Source organism: Phasianus colchicus, chromosome 4 (genome assembly GCF_987193195.1).
Source record: "Phasianus colchicus chromosome 4, bPhaCol1.hap1.1, whole genome shotgun sequence".
Taxonomy (NCBI): domain Eukaryota; kingdom Metazoa; phylum Chordata; class Aves; order Galliformes; family Phasianidae; genus Phasianus; species Phasianus colchicus.
The window spans coordinates 41,139,642-41,163,893 of NC_143439.1; the positions used below are offsets into that span (position 1 = coordinate 41,139,642).

The 24,252-nt window shown below is 36.9% G+C and overlaps 1 protein-coding gene and 1 long non-coding RNA gene across 17 annotated transcripts in view; one reads left to right on the forward strand and one right to left on the reverse strand.

Moving 5' to 3' along the window:
* The window catches only part of RAP1GDS1 (Rap1 GTPase-GDP dissociation stimulator 1), an 85,026-nt gene that overhangs the window by 13,395 nt on the left and 47,379 nt on the right, over positions 1-24,252 (forward strand). For 2 of the 3 annotated variants that reach the window (XM_031609138.2, XM_031609140.2), the window contains exon 2: positions 15,472-15,582. In XM_031609138.2, the coding sequence (XP_031464998.1) occupies positions 15,472-15,582 (111 nt within the window). The remainder of the gene's footprint in view (positions 1-15,471; positions 15,583-24,252) is intronic. The other variant, XM_031609139.2, reaches the window with a different exon arrangement.
* LOC149918205 (uncharacterized) overlaps positions 1-24,252 on the reverse strand; it is a 57,100-nt gene that overhangs the window by 12,095 nt on the left and 20,753 nt on the right. For 10 of the 14 annotated variants that reach the window (XR_016466107.1, XR_016466105.1, XR_016466111.1 and 7 more), the window contains 3 exons: positions 19,149-23,851; positions 16,649-16,736; positions 4,326-9,233 (listed from right to left, as the gene is read on the reverse strand). This is a non-coding gene — a long non-coding RNA (uncharacterized LOC149918205). Of the gene's footprint in view, positions 1-4,325; positions 9,234-16,648; positions 16,740-19,148; positions 23,852-24,252 lie in introns of all 14 variants that reach the window. The other 4 variants (XR_016466102.1, XR_016466104.1, XR_016466106.1 and 1 more) reach the window with 4 other exon arrangements.

Sequence of the window (24,252 nt, forward strand, 5' to 3'; positions counted from 1 at the left end):
GAATATTTGTTAGACTAGCATCTGTAGTTGCAAGTGAACATGAATTATTGGTAATCACTTAATTCAAGTGAATAGAGGATGACAAACCTTGATTTGTAGACACCCATCTGACTAAAGTCTGCAGAATAACACTAATGATGAAATATGGATTCTCAGTGTAGCCTAAATGGGATGTCAGCTTTTTCTTTTCTACTTTACTTAACTGGTGAGAAGTGCAGAGAGAATGACTTGCAGTAGCAATTCATGGGAAACCATTGGGTCCAGATCTTCAGTCATCCTACTGAGAGCCTTATTGAGCATTCTACAGCTCCCATCTTGCCTACATGCTCACTTTTCTTTCCAGCTAATCAGGGCAGAGCACATAACTTGAGTTTTTTTTATGTGGAATATGATAAATCAGAACATGCACTTTGAAGCTCTCCTGACTTCCAGTTTAGTCATAGAACAAATCCTGGCCCATACTTGACTTAACTGTAGAATCTTCTACAGTTAAGCCCCTGCCTAATTTAGATTAATTTACCCAACACATTTTGCCTTTTTACCTGTAGTTTTGTTTTGTGTTAAGCTTAGATTTTTTTTTTTTTTTTTTTTATCAAGCTGGAACAAAAGAAGGCTTTTTCAAGGTAGATGATTCTATTCTAGCAGTGTTATACCTGTTAGCATCTACCACTATTTTTATTCCTCTACAGCACTGTGTAGACATGAATAGGACGATCACAGCTTTTGCTCAACTAGATGAGGGAATAATTCATTGTGACAGTGGCATTTAATACTTCTCTAGTGGGGCATAGACTGCACTATTTTAAGGTATTATCACAGTGTATTCTACACACAGGGAAGACATGCTTCACTATAAAAGGGTGACAGTGCACAGGGCATGCTTCTCCTAGGACAGTGTAGATTCTTCAATGCTTGTAGAGCTTATTAATTCTCTCTTTCTGGGTCTTCATTTAAGCTTTTCCTTGCAGCATTCAAACTAAGATTACAGATGGGAAGTGCTGACAAAGAATAGGGGAGTGTTCAGTCTAAGAATGCCAACCACCTAGAGGAGACACAGAAGGAGCTATGCGTGCCATGTTATCTGCTGTATATATGGGAGATTTAAAATTACCAGCAGCCATCAAACTACTACTCTTTGTGCCTGCTGCTTCAAGTGGGAATGGAAAAAGAAAAAATTCTCTTTATCCTCTAGCTGAAACATTAGCAATTTTCCTGATAAGTATTCCTTTAATGATCAATTGCTGGCTGTATTAATTAATATTACCACAGTAACTTTCTATATGAGGCTTTGGGGTGTTAGTAAAATGGAGAGGAAGAATATTAAAACTGATAATATATATGGGGTTTTTTATTATAAGCAGCTTCTGGAAGTAAATGAAGTATGGCTACCAACAAAGCATCACTGATTTATGCCTGCTGATACTGAAGCATCCTGGTCTTCTCCTCTCATTTCATTAAGACCTCAGCATGTCAGTGGTGGTTAAAAATGGCAGTAGCTTTTGGCACATGCGCAAATCTGCACATTTACTTCATGAACTGTGTCTGTAAGCTTTCCCATATAATGTGACCACTTCTGAAATATTCTTTTCTCCACTTTTCCTTTCTTCTACTTTCAAGGTACCAATTGTAATTGACAAAAAAGCCAAAACAAAACAAAAACAAAACAACAAACAAACAAACAAAAAAACCCCCACAATTGGAGAATGTAATAGGAGAGATTGTTTCCTCAGCTGTCATCTCTTTGCGCTGTTGCAGCAGTGGCTGGCATCTGTGGGAGTTCTATATGCTGACCAAGTAGAATTCCCTCCACACAAACACTGTAAACATATGCTATAGAGAAGACTGTAAAGGTCCTTGATGTTGCTGCAAAATGCCTCCAGGAGAAGGGCTAGGGCACATTGTTAGAGTTGTTCAGACAACTGACTTACTGTTGCAAAGCTTCCTATGCATCTCTTGACTGCCAGGCAGCGTGTAAGTAACTCCCCAGTGCACTCAGTTATGCAGAAATCGCTGTGATATGCAGGAACTGGTCAGGAAATCACCTCTGCCTCTCAGTCTTGCTGGGTTTTGACTTCTGTTCTCTGCTTCTTTGCCTTCTGAACTAGTACTGTATCTCAGCCATAACAGTAAAAAGATTGGCAGTCCATCAGTAGCTCAGTCCTTTAAGTGTCTGTTTTGAGTAGTTTACTGACTCTGTAGAGCAGTCTAACAGTACAGCTGCATTTAACAGGGATGCAATGCTCTGAAGTGTTCTTTGAAAGTGGCATAAAATAACATGGATATTGGGAAGTATGGCAATGGACATTTTTATGTAGACTTGTGGTTAGGGATGGACTGCATTACGCATATGCTCTGGATTTTAGGTGCTAGTTCCCAGTATGGCATTCAAAAATCCAAGGCAGCTGTTTTGGCTCTCTAAACAGTGCCTGCAGAGTTCAGAGTAGGATCAACTACCAAGCTCAGCAGGAAGACACTCATAACTATCATGCATACCACTATTCTATTCAGCATAATTTCCACCACAGGCCAAGGGCATGCAGTTATTTGAGAGATGGGTACCTGCATCTTTTCAGTGAAAGCTGGAGCCTTTGTTACTCCTCCTTTTCAAATGTGAATGAAGGAAGAGGCATTATTTCCTTCATCTTCCTTGAGATGGGCTGCAAACCTCAGTAGACTTTTGATTCACGCATACACGAAAGAAAAAAAAAAAAAAAAGAGGAAAAAAAGGAGAGTAGTCCAGTTCTTTTCTCTGCCCGAACCCAGAGCTCTGCCATGAAACAAGAAGATCCATGGTATGCTTCTTTGAAATTGTATGCAGGGGACAAGACTGAATTTGGTTTATTTTAGTGTTTATGTTAATGAGTAAAATGCACTTCCACTTTATTGTCATTTACTTTCTGTTGATGCTAGTATTTTCACGAAGATTTCCTTTGTGGTCTGTGAGTATGGGGCACAGTGTGGCATGGGGCCAATAGGACTCACTTCTTAGAGATCTCTATCAGGCTAATGCATGGATTTGGCTATGGAGCTGCCTGAGAGGATGAGAAGAATTGTGGATTTGGGCTGAAGGTTAAATTTCTTCAGAATTTGATGACAGGTGAATGGGACCATTGGAAGTAGGCTTCCTAGAGTCTTTTCTGTCTATACATTTAATTTTATTCTTTTCCCCCTGCGATTTAAGGGTTGGTCAAGATCTGCTTGGTCACCAGAGGAATAGATATCTTTGGAGCAATACTGGATGTTCTTCATTTGGGGGCCACGGCATTTGCAGCTGTGCAGCACTGGCACAGGCTGCCCAGAAAAGTTGTGGATGCCCCATCTCTGGAGGCATTCAAGGCCAGGTTGGAAGGGATCCTAAGCAGTATGATCTAGTAGCTGGCAACCCTGCCCACAGCAGGAGGATTGGAACTAGGTGATCTTTGAGGTCCCTTACAACCCAAGCCATTCTATAATTTTATATATCTAGTTGCCAAAGAATTTTGCATCCCTTGTGAAATATATACCAAGGACCTGTTTGTGGTTTTTATCTCTTTAAGCTCTGCCCTTCCTTCCTGAGGCCTCAAATTGCACAGAGAGCCTTCTTCCTTCCAGCTGCTGTCAGTGGCTCCTTACTCAGTCTAAGGGATGGTTATTATGCAGTGAAACACATCCACTTCTCTGCAATACACTCAAATCCTGCTTGCAGAGGCAACAAATTACTTTCAATTTAAGATAAGAAGAGGCATTTTGCAGAAATCTTTTGTCTTTTAAAAATAAATTTCTTTGGAGGAAAGAAAAAATCTTGGTTGCCTTTTTTTTTTTTTTTTAAATTGAGCTTCTTACAGATGTGTCTTATGAGCATTTCACTTCTTTTTGGGATATTGGCTGAATACAGCTGAATACAGGTTGCAGAATGGAGAGTTAACTTTATTAAGAGACATAAGATTTAAGACATATGAAGTACCCTTTGCTTTCAGAGATTTATTTATTATATTTCCTGATTTGCCCTGTCAGACTGTCTTGCTCCAAAACCATATTTTCAGTGGATACATATTGTATCTTCTCATTCATTCAAATGTTCATTGAAATGGTTTGAAATAATCCTGGAGGCTTATAAAATTTGGATGATGATTTACCCAGCTGTGCATACGTGCCTTAATGTGCAGCCTCAGAACATCAGTATCATGTTTACTGCTCTGTCACTGTTGTATAAATTTTACTAAATAAAGCTCTTAAATGCTGTGCAGAGGTTAACGATCACTTATAAATGCAGTAATCATGCAGAATACTTGTGGGTTTTGTGGAAATATTTCTTTTAAATCTTCTATATTAAGCATTTTGCTCACCATTTTAATTTTGCCATCTGATTCATCTCCAGGTTTGTGTCAGCCTTACATGAAAACTCTGTTGAATCCTTTTCCTCTAGAGAGTATCTGAGCTGATCCTATCAGTGCAGTGCTTTATTGATGCTGTATATCCTCTGCATTCCTGAGTGAGAACAAATGACTGCATTAATAGGTAAATATTTATAGCTAGTGGGATTAACCACAGATGCCTATTAATCTTGGTCACACCAGATTTAAGGTGATATGTGATACCTTTAAAAACAAACTTTGGAGTACATTTTGGCCCTAAAAGCTTCTCGATGAGTGATTGAATTCTAAACATTCAAAAGCCAGTTATAAATGACTCAGGGCTCCAGTCTTCAATTTACAATATGTGGGCACCACAGTCTGCCTGCAAGTACATATTGTTTATTTGGGGCCACCTTAGCCAGTAATTTGTGCTAAACCACTATATTGCATCACACCACTAATGGCATCACACCGTCTCACCAGCCAATTACCAGCACTTTCCAGGACTGACTTGTTTTCCTTTGTATTCTTCATTAACTTTAGAAAATATTTTTCTTTGAAGCATGAGGATATCACATTTTATCAGCCCTTCTGTGGTTAAAAGAAGTATTTGAATTATAAGTTTTAACAATTGGGTTTTTAAGAGGAAAGGCTATTCTTATGTCCATTCTTTTCTTAGGCCAAAAATGTTTTACCAAGAGTAACTTAATAGGAAAATACAGACAAGCACTTTTGAACTGTAAGACAATTGTAAATAGAGTCACCTATTAAATTTGCAACCTACGTCTTTCTAACTTACTGTCACAGAACAATAGCACAAGTAGATCAGTTCTTAGAAAAAACTTACAGGAGCTTACAGGAGCGTAGCCGCACAATGCAATGCCTTATTATCTTTTATTTTAGAAGCAGTTTAATCTCATTTCTGACATTATCTATTTGTTTATGCTTTATTTTACTGGTGAAATATATGTATTACATATCTACATGAAGTGTAAAAGAACAGGATACAAAGCGGCCTTTATAACTTCACCAGGCTAAATATTTACTTTCCTTGTTCGGGTTTGACTAAAGCACTCTGTGTGAACCCTCAGTCTTTCAGTTTCCATTTCCTGGTTCTGTGTCAGGTATCAGAAGTTTTTCATGGAGCTAACATGCAAAGAGAACAGCACAGACATCATGATAGCAAGTGCCAAGGAGAAGCTCAGATCAATAGCTGAAGGAAGGGAAAATGCTTTGCGGGAATACTCTGATCAATCTTGAATTTAACAGCCGCAGCTTGAAAATCCAGCATGCAGTACAACTTTGTAGCTCGGAAAATGACTGAGAAATACAAATCTATGTATTTTAAGAGTTTTTAAAGGACTTACTGTTTAGAAAAATGCTCAGGATCCAAACTTTCTTCTAGGATGGTGAGCATTTGTAGGCTAGTACCCTCTGAATCAAGTAATCACATGCAAAAATACTATAGCAAAACAAAGAAAAGGTATTAATAGATTAAAATTTAAGATCTCTGACCATGAGTACCAAAGCAGATTACGTTAATTGTTAATTTTCAACAACAACCTCAGTTTAAGATGTGAAGATATCTCTAAAAATGTAGCGCTGAGTAATTACAGAACATGTAGAAAGATCATTATGCCCTGCCATTCAGTCTCTAATAGCCTTTTCTTAAAGCCTCAGAGCATTTCCTAGATTAGTCACTGTTTTACCATCTCTTGGGCTGTTTTATTTTCTCACTCTGTATTTCTCAAATCCCAGATCAGAGTCTAGTGGAGGACTGAGTATTGCTTTACTCGTCTCTTGACTGGATGTTGCACTCAAGTGGATGGCCAAGATTACATCTGCCAGTCTTGCAATGTTTTGAGTCCTCCTCAACCACCCACTGGAACAGATTGCCCAAGGAGGTTGTGGATGCTCCATCCCTGGCTGTATTCAAGGCCAGGCTGGATGTGGCTCTGGGCAGCCTGCTGTAGTGGCTGGCATCTGCCCACGGCAAGGGAGTTGAATCTAGATGATTTTTGAGGTTCTTTTCAACCCAAGCCATTCTATGATCCTATGATTCACCTATTGCTATGATTATTTTACTAGCTCTTTTGTGTTGAAGTCCTTATACCAGGCCAGACAGCTCAGTTTTGTGTATGGGTGGTGCATACAACCTTATTGGTTGGACTCAGAACATCACATGAAAAAGCAGGTCACTAGGGATAAGGGAGGTCAAGCAGTGCTAACTCTGAAGCTAGATCAGGTGGCTCAAAATTTCTATTTACTTTTTTTTTTTCTCTCAAGCCAATTTTGTTTTTCCAACATAGATTTGAATATAGATTTCAACGCATAATTTATTTTTCACTATTAAATGCACATATTTTAGCACAGTGATGAAGGAATAAATCAATAACCAATAATACCAATATAATTTTGGTACTAAAAGATATGCACTTAATGCATACTGAGTGCAGTACTCATCTGTTGCTGAAATCTCTCTCCCTTCAGAGTGAGATTTGTTTCCCCCATGAAAATATCTGTCACAGGACAGATATTTGTTTAACCTGCTGCCTACTGTGACATTTTTACTACATACTCCCATTCCATTAGCCTCGAGCAGGCTGAGCAGTCTTATTACGTTCACATTTTTAGAACAGCCATGTAGCAGGTCTTCACTTTCACTTTTGTTTTGCCTAAAAAGGAAATCGGAGCAGCAGTAGACTGAACAATCCTAAATGTTAGAAAAAATACGTAAACCCAAGCAACAACCCAAAGCAAAAACTCAGCAGTTTACTTTCAAGGGTAGTTTCAAGCTTACATGCAAGTAAACTTGTTAGAACCTAGCCATCTGTAGTATGTTATTAGGTGTGTATCTGACAAAAAAAAAAAAAAAAGGAGGGGATAAATAAAAAAGCTGTCAAATGACTCTTGAACATTCAAATGGCTCGAAGGCTCTTTGTGTAGTAATGTTGGCACAGCTCCTAAGTGACCAGATGGAATTTTGTTAACACTCAACAGGTCAAGGGCTGAGATTTTGTTTTTAGCTTACTATATTTGAAAAGCTTACACAAAATGTGTTGGGGAGCTTAATATTTTTTCCTACTATGTACAATTACACATATACCTTCCCATAATGCAAGTACGTTGGCAATTTCAGAGGTTGTCACTTCTGTAAGGTGGGTAAGAATACAGATGTGAGAGGCATTTGTTATTTTTGAAACTGATGGCAATTAAAGAAAATGAATACATATTCCTGTTATAGATTAGTCAATTTTAAGAGGTGTTTTTATTTACACAGTTAGTGATTTTGTTAGAAACAATTTAGAAACAGACTTTGTAATAAACAGGCAAAGTCTGTATTTTTGTAAGAGATAACAAAAATATTTTACATACTCAGAAAGCTTGGTTTCTGATATCAGTTACCACTAGCAGTAGTGATGTTATTTTCATTGAAAGACACTGGCAAAGATATAAAATCACATGATTTTTGTGAATCCCCTTCTTCTAGTATTATCATGGCTTTATTGTCATAAGGAATATCTGAAAACTGAAAATTGGCATTGTCTCTAGGAAAGCACTCAGGATGGCTTTCAAACCAGACAACAACAACAACAAAGGAAGAAACAAAATCTCTGGCACGCTGGGGATGCACTGTTTGCCTTTTAAGTGCCTCATTTCCATATTGAAGACTTTCAGGGAGCCCACAATAAGGAGAAGCATGTTGTGTTACAGATTAGTATTTCATAGCTGACTTCTTAGAGTATCTGAGGCTTCAAAAAGAACACTAATGCAACATCGAATCAGGGTTAGCAATATTAGTTTTGAGCCCCAGTATCATATTCAAGCAAAATTGTCACTGTGGATGGAGTAAGATGAGCCTGGGGCCTTTGCATACAATCTGTTCCCATATTTGTTCAATAACTCAAACTGATAGCATACATGTAATTATGACAGACACTGTACTGATTGTATAATTTATATGTACTTACTTGCATAGCGTAGGCCAAAGATCAGATCTAGAGCTTGTTGAAGTCAGTAAGAGTTTTTCTAGGCTTCTTCAGTACTGGAACATTGTATCCTCAGGCTTGTACTGTCCAATTTTCATTTAATGCCCAGGTTCTGTTTATAAAATAGATGGAGGAGAAGATGATGGGCCCAGTATTTTTAAAAGAGTAACAAATAATTTATTAAAAAACTAACAGTAGATTAACTTCGTTGTATAGATGAGAGATGAATACTAACAATCTAAATCCTGCATTACAGCCTCATGTGAATATCCATTCACCTAACTTCGGTGTTATCTGTGTTATTTTGCTGTTTAACAATCCCTAATGTGTACAGAACTTGGGAAAGTATAGAAAATTGGGACACCCATTAAATTATACAAATAAAAAAATCAGTGTTTGTTTTAATGCATCAGGGAAATAATTTGAAGGAAAATTGAAAAACATTTTCCAGAAAGTGTTTTCTTCTTGCTTAATATTTGCTACTTATACTCCGTTAACTTGAGTCAACATTAGGATCAAAGCTTTTAGAGTAGGTGCAATCAGAGAAGGTTATAGGCATACCGTAATCTGTGGAGATAAACCACTTAAATATTGTCTTTAAGAAAGTTTTTAAAAGTGGAGAAGGGTAAGATCCTCTATTCAATAAGATGACTCTGAAGAAATGAGCTGTGGTACACGTGAATTTATGAAGTGAATGTATTTATAAAAATTCACGTGAACATGTGGGAATTAAGCTGGAGTATGCAGAGGAAAACTACATATTTTTTTCTATAATTTTGACTAATCTTGACCCAGCACATAACTTGGGATAAAAGAGGCATCTTACCTGCTTTATTACCAATTTATAACACAACAGTTAATAAATCCACTGAAGGGATTCAGGTTTGCTTGTAGATGATGATGTGCATTTCTGTTTGGAGAAAAATAAAAAACCATTTGTTTAACAAAGGTCCTAATTAGTATTTTACGTTCATGCCCTTCATGTCTCCTGTGTTTTGGTTGTGTGGAAGATTAGGCACCTGGAATAATAAACGATATGAAAAGAAAATGTGCAGTTATTGGTCAAATAAATGTATTTTTTAAGAAATTGGTAGCCATCTTGTATACCATTTTTTTAATTTTATTCCTACTAGTAGGGTACCAGAAAATATCTTTTCATAAACTTACAACTGTATGTCTTCATTAATTGAAATAAGTATTTTTTCTAACATTATCTGATACTAAAAGTTTTATTACCAATTCTCTGAATTGAACAATATATTTCTGTTTTATTTGAGAAAAGATCTATTTCATTTTCTTCTAGGAAATGTTTTAAGCACAACTTTTAAGGGCTTTTGTGTTTTCAAACACCATACACTTCAATAAAGTTGTAATACAGTTACTCCAGGTCTTCAGTGTTTCATTATGAAGTATAAAGATACCTAAATCTGCATCACATTTTCTTTGGGAAGGGACAAAAATCTTCCAGCATCCTTTAGAGTCTTGAGAAGAGTCTGTTGTGTTATCTTGCCTTTTGCAAGTCAGGACTTAAATAAGAAGGAAAAGATCATTGGCATACAGAAACCAATTACAGCAGCTACAGGTCAATGTAAAGATGTTTGTAATAATATTGTATTAATTAAAAGGTTTGACCCTTTTAGTTCTACTTACATGCAAAGGTGTATGTTTCTTACATCTTTTGGGGCATGTTATTGAGGGAGCTCAGAGGTTAAAATAAATAAATAAATAAAGCAGCCTTTTTCGTGTAGAAATGCTGCACAATTCTCAATTGGCAAGAGATTGCAAGTGAATGAGTACTGGCTGCTGCTGTTTTGTTTAGGTTTCTATCCCGGTTTTGAAAACACACTAAGTAGTTGTTAGCTTATATAGGCTGACCTGATAATTATCAAAAATCATTAGGTAGCTTGCTGCACAGGTGGCAGTGAGCCATACTGTATCAGTACTTTCAGGTAATAAAAATGAAGCTCTATGAAAGATTGAGGTGCTAGAAGAACAGATGCTGAAGGAAACAGATAAGTGAAAGAGTAACAAGTCTTTAAGACCAGATGGTATATATCTAAAATTCAGAAAGTGTTTAAGAATGAAGCAGCTGAACTGTTGTCAAAAATAGGCAATCTCATTAAAATTAGCCACTATGCTAGAAAAGTAGAGCAAACGTACCTAAGTTAAAAGCAGGTTACAGCACAAGCCCTGAAAGTAATGATCTATCAGTATTTCCTTAGTACTTGTACAATTGGTTGGGAAAAAAACCTTTAACCCGTCTTTGCACAGGGTAGAAGAGAGACAAACAAGCAGGATTTCTGTTTTAAATTTAACAACAACAAACTACTCCTGGATTGGAAGTCCGGATTCATGGATTTAAGTACTAATCTGGCTTAGGGCCAGGGTCAGCCTCAGGATCTGTTCAGCATCAAAAATGCAGCTGATAACACAGGAATTACCTTTCTCACTGTGGTAAAAGTCATTCCCAGGTTGTTTGGTGGAAACAGATGGCCAGCAAAATCTAAGCACAACTGGGGAGATCTTTTCTTGGTTAACTGGAGCACTGAGGCATGATGTGACAGTGCAAATGCCATACAGCCTCTCTGTAGCCTGGTGCATCATACCATGAGTTGAGGCACCTATTTCTGACAGTGCAAAGTGGTGTATGTCAGGAAAAACACTGGACAGGGCAGGGATGGGGTGGGACAAGTGGCATGCTCCCAGTTTCTAGTAATCTGCAGACTGTGAACTTCCTAATCCAGAATTTCTATGCATATTTCAGTATTAATAGTCATGCATGGATTTTAGTTTCTTCATGAAAAAAAATTCTCATTGAATAAATTAAATGAATCTGTTTACAGTTCCAGCTTCATAACAGTTCCACAGTTTAATTACATGTAATATGAAAATACACTTTCTCCTTCAAGCTTAGTGCTTAATGATTTCATTTTGGTATTCTAGTAGTTGTGTTAGGAGTAATAGTAAATAGCACCTTTCCTTTTATCAAGTTAGTACTGTCCATGATTCCATATATCTCAATCATTTTTACTCACTCGTCTTCTTTACAGCATGGAAGAGCTCTGGCCAACTTAATTTGTTGAGGCACTCCTTACCTTTGCTCAGTCATTCCTGTGCCTTTTCTACTGCCACAGATTATTACTGACCTGGGTGACTGGAGACACCTGCAGATATATCTAGCACCCATGTCTATTTGTCTGCTCTCTGAAATGTGCATCTCTGTGCCTTGAGCACCATCTCTGACATTGTGAACTGAAGGATGTCTGCAGAGCAGTCTGCAGTTCTTGATCATCCTGGTGCAGTACAACAGGAATTCAGAGTGAATAGGATAATTTGCAACTATAATGTGTTAGTCCCTGAAATCACAACAGTATACTGAGTGTCAGTCAAAAGATACAGGAAATATTAATGATACTTGTTATGATGATTGTTATTTTTAAAAAATTCACTATACTGGAGAAAGGTCACAAAATAGAGAAAAATAAATTGTTTGGACCATTTATCCATCTAAATACTCTTCTGAAACATTTATTTATTTGTTTGTTTGTTTGTTTTTAGCGTTAGTCTGAAACTGTATCTCTTCGGTGTACTTTGACTTTCTCTGTGATTTGGATGAAGATACTTTGGACTCAAAGCAAAATTAGCAAGTTGGTTCTTGGACACAGAAGCTGTGTTGCCAGGCACACTACTGGCCACCTTGTAAAACTATCTGTAGCTTATCCAGCATTCCTGAGGCACTGACCTAAAACAAGGATGATGAACTACCAATTTTTTAATGAGATAAAGGAACTGTACTTCTGTGTGAAATAAATTAGTAGCTGAAAATAAGACACATAATAAAGCTCTCATAAATAAGGGCACAGTGAAATGAAACGGAATATTAAACTATTCGTTTATGTGAATCAGGTTCTATTTCTATTCTGTAAAAAATGCCTGCATAAGAGACTGTAGTAATAACACCATGCACCCAAAAGCAACAGGAGTTACTAAAGGATTGAATCCATTTCATTTTACTGAGTGTTTGTATAATCATCAAGGAAAATCAAAATACAGTAGGAGGTGGAATGGCCAGTTGGGTTTGACAGCTTGCCAGACTCCCCTTCCCAACTTAACAGTTAGTATCTTTAGGATATATGGTGTTAAATTCTGTGGGATTCAGGGTTTTCCATGTAAGAGAACTAATGATTCTGACAGCAATCTTGTAAGCCAGGTGTAAATACAAGTGACTCCCTGTACTTGGGATCATCAACAAAACAGTTGATAGTGCTGTTAAACTTCTGACTTGATTCTTCACAAATTCACATGATAACAGATTGCTGAGCAACTATACCATATTAATCACAGCTAGCTTTATTTTTACCTTTACTGTCTCGACCTTGTCCCCTTATATCTTCCCAACCTAATGAGCTTTCACATGACCCTATATATTAACAGAATCTACTTATTCACATTTCTCTGACACTTAGCTGAAAAAAAATACCTTATATTGGTTTTGTCCTGTGGATTTTTTATCTCTGAGAACCTGATCAGTCTCTGCAGTAACAAGCCTGCTGGAAAAAGCCTCTACAGTGAGAAAGAGAAAGAGATGGAAAAGCAAGCAAGAGATGATCACAAGGAAACAACAGGGTTTTTGTATGTGAAAGAAAAGCATCTGCAGCTTCCTCCCTAAATGACAGGTTCAGTGCAACTGTGAAACTGCAGAAATCAGGAAGCCTTGTGTAATTATAGGATAGGAACCCACTGGAGCACTGCTGCCTTTTCACTCTGAATATCCCTGTCAGTGTCATTTCAACTGTAAGGTTTGCTCTTTTCAGAACAATAAAAGGAGGAGGGGGAAGAAGGAACAAAATCTCTGAATCTGTTTAAGTTATATTTGCATATGTCCAGTATTCCACGATGTCAAAGAAAAAATGCGTCTTTTGAGGTATTAACCTTGCTTAGGAGAGAGAAAGCCCTGGCTTTGGCAAGAAGAGACAAAGTGAGCAATAATATGTTTCCTCAAGGGCATTTCTTCCCTCTGTCCCTGTGGCTTTCTGGTACTGTGGCCAGAGGTCTGGTGTTCCTGCAGTAATCCTATTTGTGTTTTCTTTTTTTGCACAGAATAAGAGATATGCCTGAAGATGCAATAGGTTTAGAATTGTAGGCTTGTTAGAAGTTCAAGTAGTATGATTATTTATTTTAAAAACACAGTTTATGTGTATGGTTTCTAATTTAATTTCCCTGTGTCGTATTTTAAAGTACTTAGAAAATCTGATCTCATCTAGCGAATGGCAATTTGGCTTATATTGCAACATTTTAAAAGTAATATGGCATACTGTTGCCACAAGCACTGACTGATTTTTCAAAGTTAGGTGTGCACGTATGTCAGTGAGATACATATGTGCTCAGTATCATGACAAATTGAGTCATTTATCCCAGAGATTGAAATATTTAGTTGATCACATTTGAAAATCACATCATGCTGCATACCACATGTAAGGGTAGAATATTAAAATAGCAGACATTCCCCAGAAAAAGGAAGCAGAAAGTGGGGGTGTAGGAAAAGAGATGGGGAGACACTCTCATTGCCTATTGTACGTTCTGATGTAGCAGTGCATGTTGAGCTGTTTATGGAGTGCCATTCAATAAACATGCTGCATTTAAGGCTGCTGGGCAGTACCATAAGCCAATACTGGAGAATTTTTTCTTTCTGGCTTGTTCAAGGAGAGCGAGGACAGGTGGTAGGGAGCAGAACCATGCACAGCTTCCCCAGAGGCTTTACAGAGTTGAATTTAGGAGAAATAGAGTTCCTGTCTGTAGAGTAGCTAAGAACATGCACATTAGTGAACAAACAAACAAACTGCCTGATAAACAATTTCATACCTAAACACTGGGAACTTTAAAAATGAAGCATCGTACTTTTATCTCTATGGGATATTGGGCTGCAAAATGGAGGTGGGATGAAAGCCCAGCTCCAACTGAGAAGCAGAGCGGCTCTAGGAGGAGTGCGATTTCTCTCCCTCCATGCTGCACCTCCTGATTCTGCAGCAGGCTGCCAGTGCCTCACAGGCAAATAAAGGCAGCAACAGGGAAGCTCCAGCTGTGCCTCCTTTCCTTGGCACCATCCTGTATGTGGGCAAGTGAGGAGCAGGGAAAGTGTGGCTTTCCCTGTGGTTCTGTAGGGCTGGGGTGAAGGCTTTCTGATTAGTCACTCAGGAATGGTAGGCGGGTAGACACTATTTAACATTATTTGTTTGGAGTAACAATTCCTGCCTACTGAGAGAGTTGGCATGGAAACTGCTTCAGCACTTGTGTTTTAAAGGGTAGCCCATTCAGCACCAGGGTAGTCATCGGTGTGCAAAGCAAGGAGACTCAGCCAGCAGCTGCCAACACTGCTGCCTCACTCACAAATACAGAGAATACTCAAAATGGCAGCAGTGATACTGCCCTAACTTTTATGAGAATAAATGGGCAGCTGTTGAGAGTTACATTACATGGTTTGAGTTGATTTGTGGTCGTTCTTTTTTCCTGAAGAAGGAAGGGTTATTTAATTATCTGAAATTTACAAAAGAAGTTTCTTATATCTAGAAGATGCCTTATATTTTTGTGGTTGGATTAAATTTAAAGAGTTAGCACAGTTCATATAAACAGCACTTAGAACAATGTGGAAAATCACATAATCCTTAAAAGGCTGTAAGCTCAGCACTGAGGCTTTGTGAATGTGTAGCCAAGATGGAAACATACACAGCACACAGGAAATGGCACTGTCAATTATTTTCCCATTCTTGATGGCAAAATTTAAAACTGTACTTATTTCCATCATATTTTTTTTCTATGCAGAAGTATACAAGCAGAGATACTGCTGCTGGTTCTTTGAACCAACTCAGCTGAGAGAATATTGATGGCTAAATTGCTGCTCAGCAGCATTTCATAAAGTGCCTGCTGGCGTCCTGCTCTCAGATGCAGGAGGATAAATGCGTGCGTAAATTTGAAAAGTTTAATTTCATGCGTACCCTTTGACTCCCGGCTTTTTATATCCTCAGAATACAGAACATTAATTCCTTCTTTACTGATAAAGAGTTTTGTTTACTTTACAGTTACTGTTTACATTCATTGCTGTTACCAAACGGCTAAGGACACTGATTTCTCTTTTCTTTGTGTTTACCAAGCAGATAATCTAAGTGATGCCCTGAAAAAGCTGAAGATAACAGCCACTGACAGCACAGCAGATAGCTTGGAGGGATGCTTGGACTGTCTGCTTCAAGCTCTGGCACAAAACAGTAAGTTCTATGGACCTTTCAATTTTTAATCGTACCATGGTATCAGTGAATAAAAAGAGAGGTAATAAATTGTGGCTAAAACCTCATGCAAGCAGTGGGCTGCTAGATTGGTTGTTCAGGGCTTTTGTTGTTGTTGTTTGTTTTTAAACACCTATCTGTGACATTTGGGTGGCAACGAAGGCAATGATAAGTAAATACCTATTTGAAACAGTTGTAGTTCAGTCATTTTTCCAGTATTTTGAAGTAGCACAAGAAATTTCCCAACTGAGGATAGGACAAGGATGGACAAATAGGCCAAATAGGACAAGGAGAGGGGATATAGGAGCTGCTTGCTAATTCTGGTGAAGAGTGTTGTTTCCTCTTGGCAGCTGGCTACTGCTCCTCATACATGTGATCAACATTTCTTATGGCCAGTTGTTTCAGGTGGTAGAAATGGGCTGGGTATCTAAATGATAGATAAATGATAAATTAAGAATGAAACAAAATGGTTTTTTTGTTGCATGGCTTTGTTGTTTTTTTTAGTCTGGTTAGTTTTATCCCCCAAAAGCTGTGAAATGTGTGTCCTTACACCGGGTACTACTGATAAGTCTTGTTTCTTCTCCATGTTATTCTACAAATCACAGCCTTTTGGCTTTCTTGGTGTAAAATACTTCATGAGGTTTTTCACAGTAGAACATAAGTCTCATTCGTATCACATCAAAGATGTCATCTGGATAATAACAGTCTTTGCATTTAATAGTAGTGCTTTTTTCATTTTAATTATTTTGCAGGGAGATGTCAGCCAGAGATCAACCCACTTTTTTGAAAACGATGAATCACTTTTGTCATGGGCTTATTTATTAGGCATATCCAATACTTTAATCCAATTTTCTGTTCGTTTTGGTATTTCCAATACTTCTAAATCTAATACTTAATCTGAAGCTTAATTAAAAAGAAATTGAAAAATGATGATGTATTTAGCATAATTAACACAGATTATCATTTTGCCGATGAAAGTTGCATAGTTTTGTAGCAGCACAAGGTTAGCAGACACAAAATAATTTTCTCTAATGTACAGCAAACGTACCAGCGCTTCCTTGCAGCCAGATGACTTTTCTATCATGGTCTGGGGCTTTACTCTTCCTTCCAAAATCTTTTCTCTTCTGGTCTTGTTGCTGCTAAATCAGATAAACAGATTAAGATTTTGACCCATTTCTTTTGGGTAGTTTTACATATACAGCTATAATCCCTCTGGAGTTTAAACCAATCCAACAGATGGGTTCAAGGAGTACTTATATTATGTAATTGTTCTTCTAAACATTGTAGTTATTATTGGGCCAGCAATATATTGTGAAAATCCATCTTCTTTGACCAAGCAGTCAGTGAATGTCCTTTCTAATAGTTCTCATCCATTCAGTTAACTTCCTAACATAGATTCATTTATTTGGCACACTATATATCAGATATATATAGATGGCACATATGGTAATATCATGAAGATATGACAAAAGCTGTACCTCTGTGTCTGTGTATCAGTACATCTCTATGTATCTATATATCTCACACAAAGAAGATTTCGGGCTAAACGATCGCAAATGTTTTACCACTGACAAAGTTTACTGACGTAGATATTAAGAGTAATGTATAAAGCTAAGACAAAGCAAGCCAACATGACAGAATGGTTTAAGAGATGACTTCTATCCCTTTCAGAGAACATAGTTTAAACAGACTGAAGTCAAATAATCATCTTGTCATCTTAAAATGAGGTGTTTTTTTTTTTTTTTTTTTCCTGAAGCAAAGTTTTTGATGCTTTAAATCAATTTTATTTTTTAAATAACTTGATTTGCCTGAAATGAGCTGGAACAGAAGAACGAATGATCTACAGGGCAAAAATGTACCATTATTAAGTTTCTTCCAGACATGTCACATTTGGATACCTTGAGAATAAGCTATTAAAACAGAATTTAGAGGACTAATAAGTCTGATTCTCTGACCTTTCCTGACTGTATATACACATATATATATATTTGCATGTGTGTGTGTATATACATACACATATATGTTTATATATCTATATTTATGATAAGTGAAGTTTTCAAGGACTTCTCCAAAGACTTCATACTACAGATTGTCCCCAGAGTTCATGGAATAATGCCATGATGATTGACTTCTAACTAGTCTGTTTTTTTGAGGGCAGAATTAAATAATGTCTAGGGAGATAACATGGAATATGTTTTATATGGGAAAGTTCCATTATTTATGTTTTCAGATAACATTAAAATAGAAACCTTTCCACCAGGAAGCCTTCAAAGAAATGTAGAAGGTGAGTAATAATAATTAGAAGTCAGATTGTTTATACTAAATTATATATTAATTGTAACAGAGAAAATTAATTTCTCAAATAACGATTCTACTTTCCTTTAGGATATTCCCATGTGTATGATTATATTAATTAAATTTACATTCTGATTATAGTTCAGTAAATCATCATATTAGAGTAAGAATAGAAAAATAAACTATGTGAGAAATAGAGTGTATTTAAAGGAAATTTTTTAGGACTGTGTTTTCATTGAGAGTTCACCATGGTATCTTAAGTCATGTAACTTAAGTTCAATTCACTTCATTCAGACTTAGGAACGTAAATATTATTTTATGTGTAAAATATAGTGTAATATTATTACACTAATGGAACCTATTCCATCTACCACCAGCCAAAAATCCAGTGTAAGATTGTGATTTTAACAAAGGAAATAAAAATGTTTAATTCCCACAAGTTCAATGCAGACCTGCTGCATGTACATAAGAATGTTCCTCAGGCTATTTCACTGCTTTTAGTTGCTGCCTGCATGCATGCAGCATAGTCTTCTGGTTGCAGGAACACGAGGAAATTTCATTTATCAGGAGTACACCAACAGTTTTGGTTCTATTTGCTTTGCATGCAATCTTTGAATTTTTTATTGTTAAAAGGTTACAAATCATTTTCTTCCAATCCCATATTATGTATCACATAGAAAGAGATGGCAAATCTCTTGTGATGAATGTTATAGCTTTTAATTTCTTTTTATTCTATTTTCTTCTATTTTCCTTTTGGTTTTTTTTCATAACTCTTTTGCCAACCCATCTTTTGATAACAGCAGACAGGCTGTAGTGCCATAGAACGTGACACCCCTTTTCTCTAGCCTTATGAGCTACTCTGCTGTTTGTCACACCAAACAAATTAAAGCATGTGCATACACAGAACACAAATAACGATTTGTGATAGCCGCTGATAAACAATTTGCAGGTCAAACTGAAACGTTTTTAGCTACTATTTTGTCTAGGGACATGGCTGTATAGCTCTTCACATCTGACACCTGGGTCTAAAAATCCTGCACAGATGGTTTCTTCAGGAGACATTGTTTGGAGAGATTATTATTCCTGTTTATGCGGACATTTATTTCTTCAGTGTTTCTGACTGAGGCCAGTCATATTTAAACAAGCTAGAGCCACTAGACAAAACTAAGGGCTATAGGCTGTAAGAAGGAATAATGGCAGAGGACTAAGAGGTAAGTGCACATTGCAAATGCTTTACAGTAATGAAAACATACCTTATTTTCTGGACTTCCTTCATCGTTCTCAGTGAAGACAACTGACATAGCTAGGGACTTTGCAGCCATTCTGTCCACCATATTTCTGAAAGGAAAACACAACTGTTTGATCTCTCTCCATCCACCAGCATTCATCACCTCTAAACAGATAAACTTTCTGTGCTTCAGATCTCTAAGTGCAGGCTGTCGTGCATGATGGTGCACTGAATGAAATACTGCCTTCTACCAAATTAGAACGTGAAATTCACTTACTGCGTCTTGCCTTTTAAAAACTATATATTAAACAAGTGACTCCACTGTCTGCCCTGTACATTTTAGATTTATGGGCATGGTTTGGTGTGTTATTGTCAAGAAAGAATTTAGCTGGTCCAGAAGCATGCTGTTTACTGTGATAAGAAGTGCAGAATTATCATAGCAATGGGAAAAGACAAAGAAAGAAGAGAAATTACTTTGTGAGTGAATTTGATTCTGAGGTTCTGTACCTCTTGTTCAATTCAGCTTAAAAAAAACATTAACTGTGCATTGAAAATATGATTTCATTTTGTCCTTAGTATGATAGAATTCCCTCCAGTATAAATTGAGACCTCTATAAACAGGGATTGTTTTCTCCCTCATCCACAAAATAGCCTAGAGTAATGGAAAGCTTATGTTGTAGCTGCTTTTTAGTGTCTGTAAAGAAAAAATGAAAAGAATTAAAATCTGCAGAAAAAAAAATACAGGAGGAAATCAGGAGAAAAAGAACACTAGTGTGTGATTCTGAATGCATTTTTCTTAGAGAAGTGTGGTCATGTCATAGACTCATAGAATCATTATGGTCAGAAGGAGCACTAAGATCCCCTAGTCCAACCACTAACCATCACCACCATGCACACTAACCCATGTCCCTAAATACCACACCTTCACATTTCTTAACTCCTCCAAGAACAGGTGACTCCACCACCTCCCTGGGCAGCCCATTCCAGTGCCTTACCTCATCTGCCTGTGTTCACAGTGGAATGAGGAGCACACTCCTCCCCTGGGACATCAGCCTGCCCTCCAACCCCACTCAAATAGCATAGCATGTCTGCAGCCCAGGGCTGTCTGCCTGCACATCTTGGATGTAGTTAGCAAAGCTGTATATTTGGTCTGATGTTTTTGCTAAACTTTCATCATATTAACAACTTAGAAATCAAAGGGTATTTTGTGTTTTTGTTCTAATTTCAATTACAGAAGGATGTTCTTCCCCTATGTACAAATGGAAGTGAAAGTATCGCTGATGATGCAGGGGAGGTCTGTTTGCTTTCCTGTCCAACTGAAATTGTCAGTGCAACTACTGTAGAAAAATGGCAGTATTAAATACTGTCTCTAGAGGCATCATTAGGCTTGTATTATTGAACGTTATTACTTTTTGAATAACAAATTGTACCTGATTATTACATGTTCAAATTATTTTCTATTTTGGAACCAAAAGCCTTTGTAAAGAAAAAGGAGACAATTATTTGGTTTCAGGGGTTTTGTTTTAAAAGCACAATGTTATATGTTGCATTATTACAATAACTCAAAGGACACAGTAACTTGAACTTAAATTGTTTTATGTAGGAAAAATTCTGTGAGACAATGGATATAATTTCATCCATTTATGATTTTATTGGCTCAGATACTTTCCAACCAGTGACTGCCTAAGTTAATAGAAAAATATAATGTCTGAATGTATGCATTGTGGCTAGGAATTTAGGGGTGTTGCTGTATAAAAATGGGTGGGGGTGAAGAAGGCTAAAGCACTTTTGCACTGGATAAAAGAAGTAGTTTCAAAGGTTATAGACTTATAAACTTATATAATTCTCACTTGTTTTGAGAAGTAGAAAATGCTTTATTTTTGACTTCACATCTATAAAAAACATGACCATATACTGTTGGATTTAGGAAACAATAGGTTAATTGTAAAGAAAATACAAAAGAAAGCAATCTCTTTCACTGCATATCACTATGTAGTGATTTATACTCACTAAGCACTATCTTATAAATATTGCATCTATCAAAAAAAATACAGTTATTCTGAGATCCTCAAATAGACGTCCACAAAAAAAGGACTGCATGAGAAAAAGAAAACAAGAAAGAAATATAAGTTTTCTTTTAAACCACAGACCTTCTGGGACAATTACTGCAGTAATAACAAAAAGAAAAAAAAATGTTCTTGCTAATACAGACATGCTGCGTTTCGATACAAGAGGTTAGAGCAGACATACATAACCCAGATTTGACAGATGAGAAATCTGAAAATCTGCTGAGAACGTTATTTTTGGCTCTGATATACTCAGTATAAGAGGCTGAAAATGCCCACTAATCCCAGCCTTCAACACCTAGCTCTGAAAAGTGTCTGGCATGTGACTGAAGCAGAAAGGCAAGCACACACATCTCCAAATAATTTTTACACTTAGTTTTTTGGAATCCAAGCCTATGAGTTCACACATTTCTATGTAAAAATGCTAAAGCAGAATTACACCAATAGAGATATGCTTAAATGAGAAGGGAAGGGCCTCATTTTTGGAAGAAGTTACGGTGCAAAGAGGAAGGTTTAAAGCAACACACTTTCCCTTGTAGATGTGATTGGCTAAGATACGCAGTTTTCTATTTGAGGAACTATGCTAATCCCTGATAACTCAAGAAGCTATCAAATTACTCATGAAAATTTTAATTTCAACATTGTACGGCTTCTTTGGCATGCCACTTTTTTTCCCATAATGAGTATAATTACTTTGCACTATTTTTTTTTTTTCCTCAAAAATATATTTTGGCTACATACTGCCCTGTTTTGATTTGGATACATTCTCTATGTTGCATCAGAGAAAATATATTATAAACTTCCCAAGCAACTGCTAGTAGATCTCTTCCATCACTTCCTGCTGTTTCAGCTTTCTGGTGTTGAGATCATGAGCTCAACCCTCCTACCTAAACCTTCTGTTCAGGTTTTCTCATGCAAGTCACCAGTAGGTTTTCTAAAACCCCATGGTTCCTACTTGATGGCATCACAGAGGAGGATGTGTTAGCATCTGCTGAAGAAAATGTTGGATTTCAGCAGAGATTACTGATTTCTCACATTCCTTCTTCAGAGATGAGACTTGCTGTCCTATGTCCCAAATCTCTTCCAAAGGCATCTACTTTCCCATTTTTTATGTATTGGTGGATTTCCAGTTCTCACAACCATATGTTAACACAGAGGTTATATCTGAGTTGGAAATTCTTCATTATGTTCTGTTCTTTATAACTGACTTTCATATGTTGTTGAGTTAGTACTTACACTCTTCCTATAATTGACATTACTTTTTCTGATCTTCACTGGCCGTACAAGACAAAACAATTCCTGTACTCAAGCAGCAAAATCACAGAGAATTCAGAGATAATTTTTTGTAATTGCTAAATTCATACTTATACTACAAAGATACACTTTTCTGAAATAGTTCAAATGTCACCACTAATGCCTTTGATTCAAGGAAAAAGTTACTTTTTTGTTTTATTTACCTATATTTTCTATTTCTTTTTTGTACATTTTTAGCAGTTCAACATATGTGCTCTTATTTCATTCTTCACCAAGTCAGACAAGCACCTATAAACTGAATTTTTAGCACATCAAAGTGCCATGTGTTTTTAGAAAAATTCTGTGCCTGTTTAGTTTTTAAGCAGGGGTCATTTCACATTTTGTTCCTATGAAAGTAAAAGCTTGGCTACTCTCCTACCCCAAACACAGAAAAGAATAATTTGTAGAATGTTTTATTCTAGCAGAGTTATTCTAAGAAATAAAAATTACATATAAATTTCATTTGTTCCCATTGTGGAGTCATTTTAAGCTAACTCATTTCCCTTTCTGAAGTACGGAAAAAAACCTGAGCATTTCACAGCTTGCTCAAGCAAACTTGGCCATAAACAACACTAAACTAACCTTCTCCAGTTTTGCAATCAAATTTGAGCAGAGTGAGAGGAAGATAAGATGTGTCACTTCATGTGGATTGTTATCACAATGGTATCTGACATGGGAACTTCTGCACAGCATTAGAGCCTAAAATAAAACAATAACCAGCTATAGGCACTATTTTGACACTCACATGTAGGATTAACTTTTGGATACTGTTATTTCACGTAAGAGCACTCACCGATTTAATGCTCATTACTAACAAGTAAGCTGCAAGAATACAAGCCAGCAGGCAACAATGTCAGGAGAACACAAAATGAGTGAGCAAAAAAATGATATCAGTTAATTGTTGGCTTATTAATAAGTAGCAGAATCAAGGCCAACATTAGAAGTATTTGCCCTGTAGCACTGAGCTACCTGTAGCACCTTGAACAGCACATTTTCTGTGCATATTGGAGACATGAAGTGGTATCTGCTTGGCAGCTGCTAAGTCTTGACCCAGCGTCTTTGTATTCGGTGATGGAGAGATAATTAATTGAATCTGTCTTCTCAAACCAAGGGAGGGAGGGGGAGTAGAAATGGAAAAATATGAAACTAAGTAGAAGAGTAGCAAGGAATAAAAGTAGTGCATGTTTTTAAAGGAAGGAAAGAAATGAAAGAAGGGCAGGACAGATGTGAAGTTAAAAATTTTGAAAGAAAGTCATCAAATTAAATGCAGGTACCTGAGTGGCGATGGATGCTGAATCTCCATAATTTCCACTGCTTTCTGCAGCAGCTGCTCACACTCAAAATTTCTACTGATTTCACTTGGTTACTGCTGCATGAACATTGAGAACAAGGTAAAATTAGTACAAGAAATAGGAAGGATTCTGCCAGCGTTTACCAATATTCTTATCTTTAAAGACAAATTCTTATGTACTGTTAGTCCCATTGAGCCTGAGTTATACATGCATAAGTTGCTCCAAAAATAATGCCTCCGTTTTATTTCCGTGAAAACTGCAACAGCTACAAAGAGCACAATAACACTATTTTATAGAGCAAATTCTCAGCTACAAAATGCTTTTTTTTTTTTTCACTACAGTCACCACTGTTAGCCAATTCATGAGGATGAGCTGATCGAGACACTCTTCATTTCATGGTATGACAGTTGTGCATGGCTGTCCGGAACATAGCTTGTCTTTCATGGCATTCTCACTGCTGTTGAAACACACCACCCAC